At 41.3% G+C, this 21868-nt stretch overlaps 1 protein-coding gene across 1 annotated transcript in view; it reads left to right on the top strand.

The window, feature by feature from the left end:
* selenoi (selenoprotein I) overlaps positions 1–21868 on the top strand; it is a 63560-nt gene that overhangs the window by 13641 nt on the left and 28051 nt on the right. The window contains exons 2-5 of the mRNA XM_072251348.1: positions 13193–13261; positions 13760–13868; positions 14977–15051; positions 19671–19933. Of these exons, the coding sequence (XP_072107449.1) occupies positions 13193–13261; positions 13760–13868; positions 14977–15051; positions 19671–19933 (516 nt within the window). The remainder of the gene's footprint in view (positions 1–13192; positions 13262–13759; positions 13869–14976; positions 15052–19670; positions 19934–21868) is intronic.

Below are 21868 nucleotides of genomic sequence, written 5' to 3'. Positions count from 1 at the left end.
GTCCAGATCAAAGTCCAGATCACTGTATACTCTGCCAGTAGAAACTCTTGATTTGTCTTGCATAATGTCATTGCTATGATCCTTATAGAACATGGCAAATTGGCTTTCAACTAAACCCAGCTGGAATGGGACACAAAAATTTGATAAGTTTATTAAAAATATTTGCTCAGTATCTGAGTTGATAGTTGAGGCTTTTCTAAGGTGTGTCTGCCTGATTAATAAATAAAGTGGAGGAAAATTAGCTGAATAAGCAATTATCTCAACAGGCATTATTTTACTGCAATTTCTGTGTTATTTCTGAAATTCATAATTAAATTTATTTGATATTTGCCATGTTGAAAATTCTCATTCTGTGCCATTAAATGAATCAAATTAAGTTGGTTAATTTATTTCTATTTATAAATTCTCTAAAACCATCTTTATCTTGTTGTTTAACAAAAAATGTGAGTTTCCAAAAAAATACCATCTTAGCTTTCTGAAATCTGTAAAGTCCATTTGAATTTTTTTTAATGGGCTATGCTTCACGCATCCATAGTGTGATTAAAAGGAAATTTTTCCCTTAACATATTGGAGTTAGTATTTATACATTTCAGAATATGGTGACCACCAAATATTCCTTGTGAACATGGCCAGTTTTTATTTTTTAAAAAAAATAAACTTGTTGCTGCAATCATTAATTTTTTTAAAACTAAATCATTTTCCAACTGCTATAATTATATCTTGGTCAGTTTGATAGATTTCTGAAAACTAAAGATGTTATTTTGCCTTTCCGGACTAAAAAGTCATGATATGACATATTCCATAACGGGTAAAATTTATAAATTGATGAATTTATTATTCGGATTACTTGCAGATATGTCAAAATATATCATTCTGAATTGGGGAAGATTTGGTGCCCACTGACATGACTGATTCCGGTGAACTAAATCTTGAATGCGGTGTTTGCTGTACCAGGCTCGCTTTCAAATTCTTATCTAGATTGTGTAGTGAATCCAGAGGAAATATAATTTCAGAGTTCTAACATAGAAGAACACAGCGCAGGAATGGTTTGGCCCACACTGTTGTGCTGAACCAATTAAATTGGTATTCAAATTTGTCAACTGGACTAATCACTACTGCCTACACAATGCCCATATCATTCCATTTTCCTTGCATTCATTTGCCTATTTAAAAATTTCCTAATGCATCTGCTTCTACCAGCACTGCAGGCAGTGCATTCCATGCACCCACAACTCTCTATGACCTTGTCAAACACCTTATTAAAATCCATGTAGACAACATCCCCAGGTCTACCTTCATCAGTCACTCTCATCACCTTGTCAAAAAATTCAGTCAAGTTAGTAGGATACAACTTTCCCCGTACAAAGTCATGATGGCTCTCCTTAATCAGGCCATCGTTTTCCAAATGCTAATAAATCCTATCCCTAAGAATTCTCTCCAAATCCATACCACTGATGTGAATAATGGCATATTAGCTACTTCCCAGTCCTCTAGGACCTCGCCTGTGGCTAGAAAAGACACGAAGCTATTGGTCAAGGCCCTAGCTAACCCTTCTCTTCTCTCAGTAACCTGGGGTAAAGCCTATCAGACCCTGGGGACTTGTCCACCTTAATGCTCTTTAAGAGCCCCAACACCATCTCTTTCTTTACCTCAAAATGCCCGAGCATATCCATATATTGGCACTGATCTTCCTATCCTCCACGTCCTGCTTATGAAATACTGATGTACGCATTAATGACCTCACCTTACATCCTCTGTATCAGACAAATGTTCTCTTTATTCTTGAATGGTCCTCTGTATTGATTTCTTTACCTAATTAACAGTTGCTTTCAGTAAACGACAGGTGGTTATTGCTTCCTTGATGAGTCGCATGGTTTTCTTAAAAATTGTGCCTGAAATAATAACTGTTTTACTTAATATGCATTTGCTTAATTTTTTTATGTATTAGTTCACTAAGAATGCAGTTGGAATTTGTTTCCAGCAAACAAGCCTTTTCTGTGAACGTAGACAATCTATAGTACATTTCAGGTCCTTCAGCCCACAATGTTGTGCCGACCATGCAACCTATTCTAGAAGCTGCCTAGAATTTCCCTACCACATAACCCTCTACTTTTCAAAGCTCCATGTACCTATCTGAGAGTCTCTTAAAAGACCCTATTACATCCTCCTCTACCACCTTCACTGGCAGGGCATTTCATGAACCCGCTACTCTCTGTGTGAAAAGCTTACCTCTGACATCCCCCTTGTACCTGCTTCCAATCACCTTAAAACTATGGCCCCTCGTGTTAGCCATTTTAGCCCTGGAAAAATGCCTCTGGCTATCCACATGCTCTCCAATCCAGGCAACATCCTTGTAAATTTCCTCTGCACCCTTTCTACCATTTTTAGAGTCTTGGTCATAGAACACGTCCCTTCATGCCCTGACCAGTCAAGAATCTATCAACCTTTGCTTTAAATATACATAAAGACTTGGCCTCCAGAGCAACCTGAGGCAAAGAATTCCACAGATTCACCACAGAGGCCATTCTCTAATGTTTAAAGGAAAACATAGGTCCAGTTTCACGGGCGAGTGATCAGATATAACTATAGCAGTGCACTCAGTTTGTCTAATCATGGGTGTAATCTTGCACTACACCCCCAATTTTGGTGTCACAGCAAATTTGCTGATTCAGTTTGCCACATTATGATCCAGATTATTGATAAAGATGACAAGCAACAATGGACACAGTATTGATTTCCCCGCAGCATAGCAGTCGTCACAGATCCCTAGTCAGAGAGGCTACCATCTACTACCACTCTCTAGCTTCTCCCTCAAAGCCGATGTTTAATCCAATTTACTGCTTCATCTTGACTACCAAGTAACTGCACCTTCTTGACCAACCTCTCATGCGGGACCTCGTCAATGACCATGGTAAAGTCCATGTAGACATCATCCGCTGCCTTGTCTTCATCAACTTTACAGGTAACTTCCTTGAAAAACTCCATAAAATTGGTTAGACACGACCTACCACACACAAAACCATATTGACTAGCCCTAATCACTCCCTGTCTATCCAAGTGCTTGTATATCGAGTCGCTTAGAATACTTTCCAATATTTTACACACTTGACATCAAGTTCACTAGCCTATAAATTCCTGGCCTATTTTTAGAGCCTTTCTTAAATTAAGCTACCCTTAAATTCTTTGGCACCTCATCCATGGCGAAGAATGTTTTAAATATCTCCGCTAGTGCCCCTGCAATTTCTGCACTAGCCCCTCACAGGGACTTAATAGTCCCTGGGGATTCGTGCACCCTAATTTTTCCCAAGGTGGCAATCATCTTTGTAATCTGTATACAGTCCATGTCCTCACTGCTGCTTTGCTTCACTTCTATAGGCCTTGTCTGTCTCATGAGTAAATACAGAAGCAAAAATCCATTTTAGATCTGCCCCCATCTCTTTTGGCTCTATGCATAGCTCACCAATCTGATCTTCAAGAGGACCATTTTTCTTCCTTGCTGTACTTTTGCTGTTAAAGCCCTTAGGATTCTCCTTCACCTTGTCTGCTAGAGCAACCTCTTGGCTTCTTTTAGCCCTCTTGATGTCCTCCTTAAGTGCTGTCTTGCATTTCTTGTACTCAAAGATCTCATTGACTCCTTGCTGTCCATACCTCCTCTCCCCCCCCCCCATGCTATTATAATCACTTAATGCAAAGTGTTCCCCTACACCAGGTGTTCCCAATGTTTTTTTTATGCCATGGACCTCTCCCATTAACTGAGGGGTCCATGGACCCCCAGTGTGTAGGACACACAAACCTCTGTCACCTGCCCTGTTTCATTCCTTAATAGGAGATATAGGATCATACCCTCTCTAGTTGAGACTTCTATGTACTGATTAAAGAAACTTTCCTGAACGTATTTGACAAACTTTTTCTCATCCAGCTCTTGCTGTCAATATGTGGAAAGTTAAAATCAACTACCATCAGGAACCATGGATGTCCAGTCCCTATATACTTCCATCCCCCATCAGGAATGGCCCCCACCGCTTTATTTTCACCATGGATGTCCAGTCCCTATATACTTACATCCCCCATCAGGAAGGTGGCCCCCACCGCTTTATTTTCACCATGGATGTCCAGTCCCTATATACTTCCATCCCCCATCAGGAAGGTCTCAAAGCTCTACGCTTCTTTTTGAATTCCAGACCTAATCAGTTCCCCTCTACCACCACTCTGCTCCGTCTAGCGGAATTAGTCCTTACTCTTAATAATTTCTCTTTTGGCTCCTCCCACTTCCTCCAAACTAAAGGTGTAGCTATGGGCACCCGTATGGGTCCTAGCTATGCCTGCCTTTTTGTTGGCTTTGTGGAACAATCTATGTTCCGTGCCTATTCTGGTATCTGTCCCCCACTTTTCCTTCGCTACATCGACGACTGCATTGGTGCTGCTTCCTGCACGCATGCAGAGCTTGTTGACTTTATTAACTTTGCCTCCAACTTTCACCCTGCCCTCAAGTTTACCTGGTCCATTTCCGACACCTCCCTCCCCTTTCTAGATCTTTCTGTCTCTGTCTCTGGAGACGGCTTATCCACTGATGTCTACTATAAGCCTACTGACTCTCACAGCTATCTGGACTATTCCTCTTCTCACCCTATCTCTTGCAAAAACGCCATCCCCTTCTCGCAATTCCTCCGTCTCCGCCACATCTGCTCTCAGGATGAGGCTTTTCATTCTAGGACGAGGGAGATGGTTTCCTTTTTTAAAGAAAGGGGCTTCCCTTCCTCCACTATCAACTCTGCTCTTAAACTCATCTCCCCCATTTCACGTACATCTGCTCTCACTCCATCCTCCCGCCACCCCACTAGGAATAGGGTTCCCCTGGTCCTCACCTACCACCCCACCAGCCTCCAGGTCCAACATATTATTCTCCGTAACTTCCGCCACCTCCAACGGGATCCCACCACTAAGCACATCTTTCCCTCCCCCCGTCTCTCTGCATTCCGCAGGGATTGCTCCCTACGCAACTCCCTTGTCCATTCTTCTCCCCCATCCCTCCCCACTGATCTCCCTCCTGCACTTATCCGTGTAAGCGGAACAAGTGCTACACATGCCCTTACACTTCCTCCCTTACCACCATTCAGGGCCCCAAACAGTCCTTCTAGGTGAGGCAACACTTCACCTGTGAGTCGGCTGGGGTGATATACTGCGTCCGGTGCTCCCGATGTGGCCTTTTATATATTGGCGAGACCAGACGCAGACTGGGAGACCGCTTTGCTGAACACCTACGCTCTGTCCACCAGAGAAAGCAGGATCTCCCAGTGGCCACACATTTTAATTCCACATCCCATTCCCATTCTGACATGTCTATCCACGGCCTCCTCTACTGTAAAGATGAAGCCACACTCAGGTTGGAGGAACAACACCTTATATTCCGTCTGGGTAGCCTCCAACCTGATGGCATGAACATCGACTTCTCTAACTTCTAACTTCCGCTAATGCCCCACCTCCCCCTCGTACCCCATCTGTTATTTAATTTTATACATACATTCTTTCTCTCACTCTCCTTTTTCTCCCTCTGTCCCTCTGAATATACCCCTTGTCCATCCTCTGGGTCCCCCCCCCCCCGTCTTTCTTCCTGGACCTCCTGTCCCATGATCCTCTCGTATCCCTTTTGCCTATCACCTGTCCAGCTCTTAGCTCCATCCCTCCCCCTCCTGTCTTCTCCTATCATTTTGGATCTCCCCCTCCCCCTCCAACTTTCAAATCCCTTACTAACTCTTCCTTCAGTTAGTCCTGACGAAGGGTCTCGGCCTGAAACGTCGACTGCACCTCTTCCTAGAGATGCTGCCTGGCCTGCTGCGTTCACCAGCAACTTTTATGTGTGTTGCTTGAATTCCCAGCATCTGCAGAATTCCTGTTGTTTGCGACTATAACAAACTTATGTTTCTTATAGCAGTATGCAATCTCTCTACAAATTTGTTCCTCTAAATCCTATGGACTTTGGGTGGTCTATAATATAATCCCATTATTGTGGTCACCCCTTTCTTATTCCTCAGACATTCAGAAAGCCTCAGTATACAAGCTTTCCAGTCTGTCTTGTCTGAGCACTGATGTGACATTTTCCAGACTAGCCACCCCTCTGCCTTCAATCCCTCCCACTCTGCAATGGACCCCAGAATACTGAGCTGCCGGTCCTGCCTCTGAACTCCGTGTGCTGATCAGTGCCTTAAGCTCAAAAGTTTGATTCCTGACTTAATATGTAGGCTTAACAACATCCTTCCCCACAACCTCTTAACTATCGGTTGTGGCACTCTGGTTCTCATCCCCCAAAACTCTAGTACACTCACACACACACACATTCCCACAAGGATATTGGTCCCCCTCCAATTTAGGTACAAACCACTCTTTCTTTATAGATCTCACCTTTTCTTGAAGAGAGCCCAATGATCCAGAAATCTGAAGCTCTCCCTCCTGCACCATCTCCTGAGCTACATGTTAAACTGTATAATCTTCCAATTTCTGGTCCCACTAGCACCTGGCATGGGTAGTGATCCTGAGATCACAACCCTGGGGGTCCTACCCTTTAATTTAGCATCTAACTCCATGAACTAACTTCAGAGGATCTTGTCACTCTTCCTACCCACATCACTGGTTCTGACATGGGTCACAGCCTCTGGCTGCTCACCCTCTTACTTAAGAATACTGTGGACTTGATCTGAGATCTCCCTGATCCTGGCACCCAGGAGACAACATGCCATCTGGGAATCTCATTCTTGTCCACTGACTCTCCTGTCTGTTACACTAACCAATGAATCCCCTATCACTACAACTGGCATCTTCTCCCCCATGCCCTTCTGAGCCATATAGCCAGACTCAGTGTCAGAAACTTGACCGCTGTGACTTTCCTCTGCAAAGCCATTTCCCCCTGCAGTATCCAAGATGGTACACCTGTTGAGGGAAACAGCCAGAGGAGTACTCTGCACCTGCTGCCTTTTCCCCTTTTCCCTTCGTGATGGTCACCCAGTTTCCTGTGTCCTTGACCTTGGATGTAACTAACTCCCTGTATGTCCTGACAATAACCTGAAAGAAAAAGTGTACCTGCAGCCTCTACCTCTCCTTGCTGAAGCCTCTATGAGCCAAAGCGTGAAACCTCCTACTCAAAGACTGGCCCACTCAGTTTATGGCCATTCTCACAATGGCCACTTCACTTAAACTTTTATATTGGAGTTTGAGAAGTGCCTCCTCAAGAAAGGCAAATCTGTCTTGTACATGGTTTTCTCCATTCAAAGAACAAATTTGTAATACATTGGATTGCCTATATTTTGGGCCTATGATCCCTGACTGACAGCAGTTTTTATTTTGTATTTTTTGGGTTGATATTTTCCCTGTCCTGGGAATGGAATGTTAGCCTCTTGATTTTTGCAATCATTCTTGCCATGGCCATTGTTTGCCACCTTTTGCTTCTATTTCATAACATTTGAATATATGTTTTGTCATGCAAAGGTGGAAGTTATAACATTGTTACAATATACATTCTGGTCAGAGTTCTAAGTAAATTTATTAAAGTACGCATATGTCAACATGAGATTCATTTTCTTGCGCTCTTCACAGAATGAAGGAATACAACGGAAACACTGAAAAACTACAAAGACACGTACAATCAATATGTAAAAGACAAACTGTGCCAATACTTAAAAAATAGGTAATAAATAAATAATACTGAGAACATGAGTTGTTGAGTCCTTGAAAGTAAGTCCATTGGTTGTGGAATCTGTTCAGTGTTCTGTGAAGTTATCAATGCTGTTTCAGGAGCCTGATGGTTGAAGGGGAATAGTAACTGTTCCTGAGGTGGTGTGGGATCTAAGACTCCTGTACCTCCTTCCCAATGGCAGTAGTGAGAAGAGATCATGTGAGGGTTCTTGATGGATGCTACTTTCTTGTAGCGGCACTCCATGTAGATATGCTCATTGATGGATAGGGGTTTTCCTGTGATGGACTGGGCTGTACCACTATTTTCTGCATATGAATTTAAAGAAATTATTCCATTCTTGAGTAGAATCTACCATACTTGCCTACTCTGGATGTACCGATGTGGTTAACTCAAGTAAGTTGTTAAACCCTTGGAAATAGCCTAACAACGTGCTCAGTTGCCAAGATGTATTAGGAATGGGCAGTAAAAACTGGCCATGCCAGTGATTCACAGGGCCATAGGGTGGGGTGGGGACATGTTGTTGGGGATGGGGTGAGTGGAAATATTTAAAGTGGAGCCTTCGTTATGGAGGAGTCGAGTGGGCTAAGGGAGCATAGAGAAACCTTTGAAGTACTGCGTGTTGACTGGTCTTGCAAGCTAAAAATCTGCAATCCTTTGTGCAGTATATGAAAACAATGTCAGCTGAATTGAATAGAGGTCTTTGGTGACTTTTCTTATGCAGTTTGTAGTGGGTGGAGAGTGAGAATCTGAAGCATTTTGTGCACTGAAAAATCTGAAGGTGCATTGTCAATTTGACAATGACAATTTGCATTTCTGTTCATTATGTTTGTTCATTTGGTGAGCACTGAAAGGTAAGTGACTTAATAATTCATGTTTTTAAGAGAAAATGTTGGATAATACAACAGATCACAATAGCTGTGGGTGGAACAGACAAGTAAACGTTTTAAGTTATGGTGAAGCATTGGAACTAGGGGAAAAGAAATGATGTAAGAAGCATCAGAACTGAGGAGATGGGTGGGATGGAGAGGAAAATGAGTCCATGGGAATTTTGGAACATTTCTCCATTTAAGGAATGTGAGCATCACTGGCAAGCATATCATTTGTTGCCTGTCTCTACTGTCCTTAAGTTGGTAACAATGAGTTGCCACTCACTGTAACATTTCTGGTTGAGATGTTTCCGAAGTACTGTATTGGGTAGCAGGTTCCGGGATTTAGACAGAACAACAGTGAATGACCAGTGATATATTTCCTAATTATTCCAGGTTATTCTGTGATTTGTATGCATTTGTAGATCAGTACTCCTTCCTTCATTCACTTCATTGCATCTTGTCTTCTGGGGTAACTTAGTTAGGATCTCAATGTAAATATGTTAATAAAAAATCCTGCTCTCAACAGATGTTATAAAAAAAAAGCTCCTCTATGAAAATCCTAGCAAGTGTGGGTGTGTGTGTGTAATAAGTTGGAGTCAAATTATTAGGAATGGGCCATCCTTTATTTAGGATGTGTAAAATTTTGTTACAATTTACATTTTCTTTCTGGAATTCCAAAAATAGTAATCCATTTGTGTACAATTATTTCTCACAATCCAGTCCCCTCAAACCGCAGTCATTCTTGTCCTGCACCGTTTCAATACACACAGATATCAGCATCTGCAGATTTTCTCTTGTCTGTATCTTCTCAATATAATTTTTCTACACTCCCAAAATAAACATTTCGAAGGGAAAAGCAGATGTTTGAATTTACTCACGTATTTCAGTCCTAGAAAGATGCTCCAAAGAAATAAGTGAAATAATAGAGGAATATTTGAGAGAATGCAAGTAACTTAATTTCAGAATGCAAGTCTGAAGTAACAACACAGAATTATGACAGAAAAGGGCAACTGTTAGAGAAGTAGGACAAAATGGAGGATAGATATTTATCTGGAAAATATAATACCTGGATATACAGATCTTATTTTAAGAACAAACACTGCTCTTATTTTCATAATGGCTTTCATAAATTAATAGTGGCAACTTTATCCTTTGGTATCTGTGCAAGTCGTGCTACTGTAGAGGAATATCCACTCAATGGCCACTTTAATAGGTGCGGGAGGTACATTGAGTGCATATCTGCATGTTCGTGGTCTTTTGCTGCTGGAGCCCATCCACTCCAAGGTTCAGTGTGTTGACGGTTCAGAGATGTTTGTCTGCACATCACTATTATTTGAATTACTGTGGCCTTCCATCAGTTTCGACCAGTCTGGGCAATTTCCTCTGACTCTTCTCATTAACACCCACAGAACTACCACCTACTGGATGTTTTTTTTTGTTGTGTTTTTTTTTTGCACCATTGTCTATAAACTGTGAAAATCCCAGGAGATCAGCACTTTGAAATACTCAAACCACACCATTGGCACCAATTATCATTCCATGGTCGAACTCACTTGGATCACATTTCTTCCCCATTCTGGTATTTGGTTTTAATTGCAACTGAACCTCCTGACCATGTATGCATGCTTTTATGCATTTAGTTGCTGCCACATTATTAGCTGATTAGATATTTGCATTAATGAACAGCTGTACCTAATAGAGTTGCCACTGAGTACAGTAAGAACATTACTTTGGTAGACTTGAAGTTTTTTGTTGTTTGTCAAGCTGCAGTTAGTCCTTGCTCTCTAGCTGAACTTGGCCATGCATGTTGCAAAAACTGCTGAGCTAATTTCAGCACTTAAATCTGCAGGAATGCATCACTTTATCTGCAGAGCTGTCATAAACCTCCAGTAACACATTGCTAGAGCTATTTGGTTATGTCGTAGAGTTCCATGCCATGACTCTTGCTGCCTTGATGCAGGTAGTCATTCAGAAAGTTTTATGGGCATGTGAGATTGTCTTCAAAAGTCAAAGGAAGTATTTTGTAGTATATCCTTGAGGAGCATCTGCAACATATATATTGGTTCTCAGTCTGACAAGACTGAATAACTTTCCAAAAGTTCTGTGCGTGAGCTGAAGGCATATTGCAGCAAAATTGAGGAAACCTATTCAAACTTATGTTGCCACTATGAAGCAGGCTTTTTTTGATCTTGCTTCATTCTTCCAGAGTTTTGACTGAGTTTTGATGTCAAGTTATAATTGCTGACTGCATCAAATAGCTAGCTAGTCAATAATAAAATACTTTGGTTAGCACCTGCAATTCTGTCTGCAACAACCATTTGAGCCTTCAGTTGCATGTTATTTTAACTCTCCCTCTCTCTTCCCCACCAACTTCCATGTTTATGGAGAGGTCTAACAGAAGTTGTATTCTAGTTGGATGGAATGCAACCCAATGGTATGAACAACTGAATTTTCCAGTTTCCAGCAGCCCACACTCCTGGCATTCTCTTCCCAAACACACTCACCTGAACGCTTCAATATTTTTCATCTCCCATTGTACATCACTCCTATTTCCTCACATTGCCACCCCTCCAGTTCTGTCTGTCCATCATCACCTTCCTTTCTGGTTCACTTACCACCTTTACCCTCCTGCATCATCCCCCACTAACAACATTTGCTTTTCCCTCTCTGATCTGATGCAGCATCTCAAACAGGAATGTCGACTTGCATCTCTTGTCTCCACAGGTCTTGCTTGAATGAGCTCTTCCAGAATTGTTTTTTCCCCCTTTGTTGCAATTGTTGATCCTGCTTTACCCCCTTAAACCCCCTTAAAAGCTGTTTCAAATGCCAATTAAAAAAGCTGCATTTGTGGGGTTAAAGGCCAGACGGCCTGAGAAGGGCAGATTTCCTTCCCCGAGGGTGTATTAGTGCTGTGCATAGGTTTTTAATAATGAGCTGGATGTTTCACATTGGCGATACTGAACCTTACTTTTGTGCCCCATTTATTTGGTGAAAACCATTCCATGAAAATTACACCATGTCTCACTGAAGTTATTTTAAAATCAAGTGCACAAAACAAAACAAAATCTCCCTGCAAAGTAAAACTCCCAACACTAAAATCTGGCGAATTTCTCATGTTCTTGGACCCAGTGATATGCTGAAAATCTGTGTGTGTGTGATAAGACAGTTCATAATAAACTTACTGCATTAATACTGTAATCTATACTGTTTATTTAGCCGGCTGGTGGCATAGTGGCATCAGCGCCAGACTTCGGAGCGAAGGCTCCCGAGTTCGAATCCAGCCGGCTCCCTTGCACACTTTTTGAGCGTCAAACTATCAGCTCGGCCTCGTAAAAATAAGGCAGCCTGCTTAAAAAAACCACTGTCATGATGGCGTCCCGATGACTCCACTCGGAGTTAAGGGCTTTCTTCTTCATACTGTTTACTTGAAGATGGGGTGTTAAAGGTGCATGCTCAAGATTTTCTGTGTATCATGAGTTTAATTTTGGAGATAGAATCTTTCATGTTTAAGGAGGTTGCTGCCTGTGACATAGATTTTCATTATTACTTTTCAGGTTAATAATCTTAAATACTATTGGAAACATACTGAAGGCGCTCACTGCTTTCCCCCTCTTCCAAATCCTTAGTTTAAAAGAAATGTAATGTTGCAATTTTGAATTATTGTACTAAATTGTAAGGTAGTCATTGTGACTTTTCAAATCTGAATATCAGTTGAAATATTAATGATAAAGCTCGTTAGATTAGTTGTTCTTGGGGGAACAATTCTGAGCAGTTAAGAGAACTAAATGCAAGTAATTTGGCTTTTAAATTACAGAAATGTAGCAGAACATAAATATGGTATAGAAACAAGAGATTCTGCAGATGCTGCAAATCTAGAATAGCACGTACAAGAAAATTCTTGGCCCAAAATGTCGACCGTTTATTCCTTTCCGTGAATGCTGCTTGACTTGCTGAGTTCCTCCAGCATTTTCTCAGTAGTATAGACACAAAATTTTTGAGCATCAGACTGGAGATATAAAAAATTACTTGGGGACTAGAAAAATGATTGAGAATGTTGCATAATTCCTCTTCTGTTATGTGTTCAGTTTTAAAACCAGAAATTAATTTTGGTGGTGCATTTTTCAGCACTACCACTTGTTCTACACCTTTCGCAAGCTGTTTATAGGAATCTTTGACTTATGATGAAAGATGTATAGCTTTGTTTTTTAGACTAAAATATTATAGATACTGGAAATTTGAAATAAAACTTGACAAGTCACCAATATCCAGGTGATTGTTCCTCACTCTTTCATGGATGCTGCTTAACCTGAACACTTAAAGTATTATTCATGATTTTTACTTTTAATTGATTTATAGAAAATATTAGACCTGCACATTTCAGAACTATGCATAGTAACTAAGAACAAATAATGTGAATCCAACTCTCCCTAAGAGTTAAAATTCAAAAAAAAAATGCTGGTTAAATTGCCAATTAGTTTAACATCTAATAGCGAAACAACCCAGCAGTTGGATTACTTAAATCTAATTTTTCTCAGATAATGCAATAGTTGTACTGGCATTTAGAGCACTTAAGTAATTTAAATGTTGATTTATTTTTAAAACGTATGCATCAGTTTTCTTTCTAATTGCTTTACAGTATAGTGCAGTGGACACCAATCCGTTGTCTGTGTATGTTATGCACCCCTTTTGGAACTCCGTAGTAAAGGTAAGATTACATTAATAACTTGTAGAATGGTATGAGATGGAACAAAATTTGGCAGGAAAAATTTTATTAAACAAAATTGTATATTAGATTTCTTGGTTTAAGATAAATTATTTTGAGCAACGGCATGGGTTTTCAGAGATGATGTGCTGGTGATGCTCAATTTTGAATATCATGCAATATTATTTAAAATGCAGAAAACTCTGAAGCACAAGGCTGAAGATAGAAGCTATATTAAGAACAGTATGTGTAAAAAAAAAAGTCAATGTAGAGATGTTTCTTGAAAGTGCAGATGCTATGATTGCAGAATCATCATTTCATTCTCACATTTGTGCAAGGATCCACTGTCCTACAGTCTACAGTATTGTTTTACAACAAATAAGTGATAGCTAGCCTAGCTTAGTCAGTAAGATTTTGTGTAATTGTCTGTAAAATCTAGTTAATCTACAGTGGAGAATTGATGATCTCCCTACTTACCAACCCTTGTCTTTGCTTTTATAGATTTTACCCACATGGTTGGCACCAAATCTGTTGACGTTCTGTGGTTTCATGCTGCTTGTACTTAATTTTTGTATGCTGGCCTATTTTGATTATAATTTCTATGCTTCAGGTAAGGTCTGGATTTTAAAAATAATATGGTTGAAAACTGGTTAGGGGTAACAAATCCTGATGTCATTATGCATAGGTACCTCATTTATAGCTGTACTTTTCACAATTTGTGTTACAACTGAGCAAATGCTGCACAGACAGCTACTTAAGGAACATGCAGTGTCTGGTGCCTCAGATTATATTAAATTTAGTACAGTACATTTTGTCTCGCATGCCTCCAAGTAGTTTGGATTGGACACTAGTACTGTGATGATGAACGTCATAACCCAAGATGTTGCAGTACTTCCATTGGGAGTTTCATCTGAAGATTGCTGAATACATAGTTAAGCTCTATCATCATCAGCTTCCACTTGATGCTGAAATAAACTGGAACTGTTTCGTCCAACATGTGTACACCAGTAGCAACCAACCAGAATACCAAATTGAAATACCAACTTGGGCATGGGTTTACATGCCCTGAGTAAATAGGCACAAAATATAAATGATGAAAAGTGTGATTTCAAAATATTAGACTAAAATCCATTTAAAAAATGTAAATTATTCGTATTTTATAATTTAAGTGTCGTTAAGAGTGTGATGAATTTGCAGGTTTCAAATTTGTATGATTGCTCTTGGTTGCTCAACAGCCCTATTTCATTTCTTCTTGACCTTTCTAAAATTCCTTGACTGTGATTACATATGGTTTTATGATGCTCACAGTGGAAGTAATTGTATACTTGGAAAATTGTAGGCAATTTTAGGCAAAATTCCTTGCCACTTGCTAAGCAGGAGCGTATGAATGAGTTTATAAAAAAAACTTCAGACAGACAATTTTGAGTATTTTTCAATGATTAGCTACAAGGCATAGCTATCTCATTTCCCAATTGAAGTGCCTGCATAAATAATTTGTTTCCATATGTCATTTGAATTTTTTAAATCAATTTATAATGGAAATTAACTATGCTTTAAATTAAGTACTTGTCACACTATTTAAAATTGAGCTTTTTTTTTCAAAAACTTGCATGTCTTCACTTGGAACTTTTCTCAACATTCTGAAAGCACGTTGAGTAAATGCTTCTAAAAGCATGTTCTGACAGGAGATGTCCATAATCTTTGCTTTTCTGTTTCAGGGGAAGGTTATGAGCACGTTCCAAGTTGGGTATGGGTTGTTGCTGGTCTTCTAAACTTTACAGCATATACACTAGGTAATAAATTAATTTCTGAACCATGACGTTTTATAGACAGCACATTTGGAATTGTTTTTATTTATGGTTGTTATCATTATGGATTGTGCAATCTGCTCTTTGTCTTGTATCAAACTAGTTCACACCTTTAATTCTACTCTGAAATCCACAGAGTTGTGTAAAACTACAGAAAAGTATGTGTCTGGCTGTAAATTGGAGCTGATCCATGAGGGGTGATATCAGGAAGCGCTCGTTTTCTGACAAGTTTTGGAAGTTTAATTTTGATAAATTTGCGGGCAGTGTTAGAAACATAAAAAGCTTACAGCACAATACGGGCCCTTCAGCCCACAAAGCTGTGCCGAACATGTCCCTACCTTTGAACTGCCGAGGCTTTACCCATAGCCCTCTATTTTTCTAAGCTCCATATAGCCATCCAGGAGTATTTTCAAAGACCCTGTTGTTTCCGCCTCCACCACTGCCGCCGGCAGCCCATTCCACACACACGACACTCTCTGCATTTTTAAAAAAAAAGAAAAAAAACTTACCCGACATCTCCTCTGTACCTACTTCCACGTACCTTAAAACTATGCCCTCTCGAGCGAGCCATTTCAGCCCTGGGGAAGAGCCTCTGACTATCCACGATCAATGCCTCTCAATATCTTGTACACCTCTATCAGGTCACCTCACATCCACCGTTGCTCCAAAGAGAAAAGGCCGAGTTCACTCAACCGATTCTCATAAGGCATGCTCCCCAATCCAGGCAACATCCTTGAAAATCTCCTCTGCACCCTTTCTATGGTTTCCACGTCCTTCCTGTAGTGAGGCGACCAGAATTGAGCATAGTATTCCCAAGTGGGATCTGACCAGGGTCCTATATAGCTGCAACATTACCTCTCATCTCTTAAACTCAATCCCACGATTGATGAAGGCCAGTGCACCATATGCCGCCTTAACCACAGAGTCAACCTACGTAGCAGCTTTGAGTGTCCTATGGACTTGGACCCCAAGATCCCTCTGATCCTCCACACTGCCAAGAGTCTTACCATTAATGCTATATTCTGCCATCATATCTGACCTACCAAAATGAACCACCTCACACTTATCTGGGTTGAACTCCATCTGCCACTTCTCAGCCTAGTTTTGCAAACTATTAATGTCCCGTTGTAACCTCTGACAGCCTTCCACACTATCCACAACACCAACTTTTGTGTCATCAGCAAATTTACAAACCCATCCCTCCACTTCCTCATCCAGATCAATTATAAAAATCACAGAACAGGCCTCCCAGAACAGATCCCTGAGGCACACAACTGGTCACCAACCTCCATGCAGATTATGACCCGTCTACAACCACTCTTTGCCTTCTGTGGGGAAGCCAGTTCTGGATCCACAATGTCCCCTTGGATCCCATGCCTCCTTACTTTCTCAGTAAGCCTTGAATGGGGTACCTTATCAAATGCCTTACTATAATCCATGTACACTACTGCTGTACCTTCATCAATGTGTTTAGGCACATCCTCAAGAAATTCAATCAGGCTCGTAAGGCACAACCTGCCTTTTACAAAGCCATGCTGACTATTCCTAGTCATATTATGCCTCTCCAAATGTTCATAAACCCTGCCTCTCAGGATTTTTCTCCATCAGCTTACCAAGCACTGAAGCTATCCCTACTCCCTTCCTTGAATAAGGGAACAACATCCGCAACCTTCCAATCCTCCGGAACCTCTCCCATCCTCATTGATGATGTAAAGATCATTGCCAGAGGCTCAGAAATCTCCTCCCTTGCCTCCCACAGTAACCTGGGGTACATCCCGTCTGGTCCTGGTGACTTATCTAACTTGATGCTTTCCAAAAGCTCCAGCACATCCTCTTCTTTAATATCTACGTGCTCAAACTTTTCAGTCCCCTGCAGGTCATCCCTACAATCACCAAGATCCTTTTCCATAGTGAATATTGAAGCAAAGTATTCATTAAGTACCTCTGCTATTTCCTCCGGTTCCATACACACTCTTCCACTGTCACACTTGATTGGTCCTATTCTCTCAGGACTTAACTTCCTGCTGTTCACATACTTGTAGAATGCCTTGGGGTTTTCCTTAATCCTGTCTGCCAATGCCTTCTCATGGTCCCTTCTGGCTCTCCTAATTTCATTCTTCAGCTCCTTCCTGCTAGCCTTATAATCTTCTAGATTCCTATCATTACCTATTTTTTTTGAACCTTCCGTAAGCTCTTTTTTTCTTCTTCTTGACTAGATTTACAACAGCCTTTGTACACCACGGTTCCTGTACCCTACCATCCTCTTCCTGTCTCATTGGAACATAGCTACGCAGAACTCCACAGAATTATCCCCTGAACATTTGCCACATTTCTTTGTACATTTCCCTGAGAACATCTGTTTTCAATTTATGATTCCAAGTTCCTGCCTGATAACCTCATATTTCCCCTTACTCCAATTAAACATTTCCCTAACTTGTCTGTTCCTATCCCTCTCCAAAGTTATGGTAAAGGAGATAGAATTGTGATCACTATCTCCAAAATGCTCTCCCACTGAGAGACCTGGCACTTGACCAGGACCCAATACCAGATCAAGTACAGCCTCCTCTCTAGTAGGTTTATCTGCATATTGTGTCAAGAAACATTCCTGAGCACACCTAACAAACTCTACCCCATTTAAACCCCTCACTCTAGGGAGATGCCAATCAATATTTGGGAAATTAAAATCTCCCACCACAACAACTTGTTGTTATTACTCCTTTCCAGAATCTGTCTCCCTATCTGCTCTTCTATGTCCCTGTTACTATTGGGTGGTCTATATATATATTAAAAAAAAAACACCCAGTATAGTTATTGACCCCTTCCTATTCATAACTTCCACCCACAGAGACTCCACAGACAACCTCTCCATGACTTCCTTCTTTTCTGATCTCTGATCAACAGTGCCACACCCTTTTGCCTCCCTTTCCTTTCTGAAACATCTATAGCCTGGCACTTGAAGTAGCCATTCCTGCCCCTGCACCATCCAAGTGTCTGTAATGGCCACAACATCATCACTCCAAGTGCTGATCCATGCTCCAAGCTTATCCACTTTATTCATAACACTCCTCGCATTAAAATAGACACATCTCAAACCATTGGTCTGAGAGCATCCCTTGTCTAAAACCTGCCTATCCTCCCTTTCACACTGTCTCCAAGCTTTCTCTATTTGTGAGCCAACCTCCTTTTCCTCCATCACTTCAGTTCGGTCCCCCCCCCCCCCCCCCCAGCCATTCTAGTTTAAACTGTCCTTTTTGTACAGGTCACACCTGCCCCAAAAGAGGCCTCAATGATCCAGAGATCTGAATCCCTGCCCCGTGCTCCGATCCCTCAGCCACGCATTTATCTTCCACCTCATTCTATTCCTATACTCACTGTCATGTAGCACAGGCAGTAATCCTGAGATTACTACCTTTGAGGTCCTGCTTCTCAACTTCTTTCCTAGCCCCCTGTCGTCTGTTTTCAGGACCTCCTCCCTTTTCCTTCATATGTCGTTGGTACCAATATGTACCATGACCTCTGGCTGTTCTCCTTCCCACTTCAAGATATCATGGACCTGATCAGAAACATCCCAGACCCTGGCACCTGGGAGGCAAACTACTATCTGCGTTTCTTTCCTGCATCCACAGAATCGCTCATCTGACCCCATAACTATAGAGTCCCCTATTACTGCTGCCACCCTCTTCCTTTCCCTGCCCTTCTGAGCCGCAGGGCCAGACTCTGTGCCAGAGGTGCGACCACTGTTGTTTCCCTCAGGTAGGCCGTCTCCCCCAACAGTGCTCAAACAGGAGTACTTATTGTTAAGGGGGACAGCCACTGGGGTACTCTCTAGCATCTGCCTCTTGCCTTTCCTTCTCCTGACTGTTACCCACTTCTCAGTCTCCTGGGGTCCCGGGGTGACTACCTACCTATAGCTCCTCTCTATCACCTCCTCGATCTCCCTGACCAGGCAAAGGTCATCGAGCTGCAGCTCCAGTTCCCTAACGCGGTCTCTAAGGAACTGCAGCTTGACGCACCAGGTGCAGATGTGGTCGTCTGTGAGGCTGGGAGTCTCCTGGACCTCCCACATCTGACACCGAGCACAGAAAACTGGCCTCACAAACATACTTTGTCTGTATTCTAAACAGATAACCTACCCCGCCTCGGCCCTTTATCGCCAAAGCCTTCCAACTCTGTCTCCCTCTACTCTGTAGCCTGCTCCTTCGATGCCTGCTCTGTAAATCTGTCTTCTTTTTAAACTCTTCCACCTGTACTCACTGGCCGACCTCCACGAGTTTGCTCAGTTGTGCCCCGTGCAAACCGCTGAAGAAATAAAATTTTGAGAACCAAACTGAATTGATACAGATTAAACAAAATCTAACTGAACAGTAGATTGGCTGAAGGGGGCAGAATGACCTATTCCAGTTTCTTAGAACAGAAATGGCAAGATCTTTAGTGAATGTCAGGAAACTCTCCTTCTTACTAATGTTTGCAGATGAGGTGGTTACTTTTCCGAGTATAAATATGTTGGTAGCTCTGCTTTCTACGATGAACATAATTTCCTTAAGAGAGTATATTGTGATGTGACTATATATTTATTTTTAAAATCCTGTCTTGATTTCTTGTAGATGGAGTTGATGGGAAGCAAGCTCGACGAACAAACTCCAGTACTCCCCTTGGAGAACTCTTTGACCATGGTTTGGACAGCTGGGCATGCATATTTTTTGTGGTCACTGTTTACTCTATTTTTGGACGTGGGGAGGCTGGTGTCAGTGTCTTCACACTTTTCCTCATTTTGTGGGTCGTTCTGTTTTCCTTCATCCTTTCCCATTGGGAGAAGTACAATACAGGAATTCTTTTCCTTCCTTGGGGATATGACATTAGTCAAGTGGTAAGTGACTTTCAAAGTAAAATATTCTTTTGCAGAGTTATGCTGAAGAGTTGCATGTTTTCTTGATTGGTTATACCTTTCTTTGCAAGTCAAGCTATCCAGCATCTGTTTAGTAGCGGGCTGAAGTCCAATGATTTTTAAATTTGTAGTGCATTTCATTGAATGAAATGATAGTATTCAAGCCTGCTGGTAGTGGTGTAAACTGAATTAAATCGTGTTCTCATCCAAAAGTCACTATTGTTCACTACATAAATATTCTTGATTAGTTGAGGGAGGCAAAAATTCAGAATATTTTTATTTACAGTTTGGGTTTTCTTTCTAGAAAGCTGTAGAAAGATCTGCACGATGTCTTTATCAATAGGAAGGGTACCAGAACTATCCATGATAGTCCAGCATTAACACAGTTTTAATGTTTAATGTAACTTGCAAGCGTTTCAGTTCTATTCCTCGAGTCATGCGCTCCACTGTTTGATTTGAATTTTGCGGCCATAGTAATATCTGTCACCAGTTTTTAAAAAAATGGAAAATGCCCTATACACTCAGGAGATCGAGTAGAAACTGTGCAAAGAGAAAGAGTTTCTTTGTTTTAGGATTGACCTGTTTCCCTGATGCTGTCTGATCAGTTGTGTATTTCCAACATTTCTGTCTCCATTTCAGATTTCCAGTACCAGGGCAATAAACTGGTTCCATTTTTTACAGCCATCCTTAAATTGGTTTTCTCTATAAGTCTGGAAATGCACGTGATGCTCCACAGTATTATTATGAATTATTTCAAAAACAAGACTGATTTAAAATACAATTACCAAAAGTAGGGTGTTGGATGGAGGAGAGGGAGAATGCACATCAGACTTTTTCTCCATTATTCACTTGCTGTGTCATGATTTTACTGATTTAGTTTACCTGAGCCTCAGAATTCTTTCAGAAACCTATTGTTAAGTGGTATCTGGTGCCCTGGTTTGTGTATTTAAATGCAACACATTAAACTCCATTTGCAAATTACATGTCCAACTTTGTAAACGTCTTGTTGTGTTTTGTCACGATGTCAATTGTCCCTCACAATTTGGCATTTGCAGATTGATAATTTTAGACCATAAGACAGGAGCAGAGTTAGGTCATTTGGCCCATCAAGCCTGCGCCAGTATTCAATCATGGTTGATCCTTTCCCCCTCCTCAACCCCACTGCTTGGCTTTCTCCCTGTAACCTTTGCCATAGCCAATCAGGAACCTATCAACCTCCACCTTAAGTACACCTCTGCAGCTGCCTGTGCTAACATATTCCACAAGATTGCTTCAAATTCTAGAGGATGATGAATCATTTATGAAAATTAAAACACACAACCGCTTGTAGTAGAAGGGTGAGGAAGTCATGTGACCTTTTGAGATTTGCCCGGTTCAATTGACCTATTCCTTAGAACATAGGAAAAGGTTATTCAGTCCATCGAGTCATGACAAAGGGAGTTGAGTATAGGAGCAAAAAGGTCCTTCTGCAGTTGTACAGGGCCCTGGTGAGACCACACCTGGAGTATTGTGTGCAGTTTTGGTCTCCAAATTTGAAGAAGGACATTCTTGCTATTGAGGGAGTGCAGCGGAGGTTCATGAGGTTAATTCCTGGGATGGTGGGACTGTCATATGTTGAAAGAATGGAGCGGCTGGGCTTGTATAGACTAGTATTAAGAAGGATGAGAGGGGATCTGATTGAAACATATAAGATTATTAAGGGATTAGACACACTAGAGGCAGGAAACATGTTCCCTATGTTGGGGGAGTCCAGAACCAGAGGCCACAATTTGAGAATAAGGGGTAGGCCATTTAGAACGGAGTTGAGGAAAAACTTTTTCACCCAGAGAGTTGTGGATCTGTGGAATGCTCTGCCTCAGAAGGCAGTGGAGACCAATTCTCTGGATGCTTTCAAGAAAGAGTTAGATAGAGCTGTTA

The sequence above is a fragment of the Mobula birostris genome, chromosome 2 (genome assembly GCF_030028105.1).
Source record: "Mobula birostris isolate sMobBir1 chromosome 2, sMobBir1.hap1, whole genome shotgun sequence".
Classification (NCBI taxonomy): Eukaryota; Metazoa; Chordata; class Chondrichthyes; order Myliobatiformes; family Myliobatidae; genus Mobula; species Mobula birostris.
Note: the sequence above shows the minus strand (reverse complement) of the source record. Positions and strands in the feature narration are given on the sequence as shown.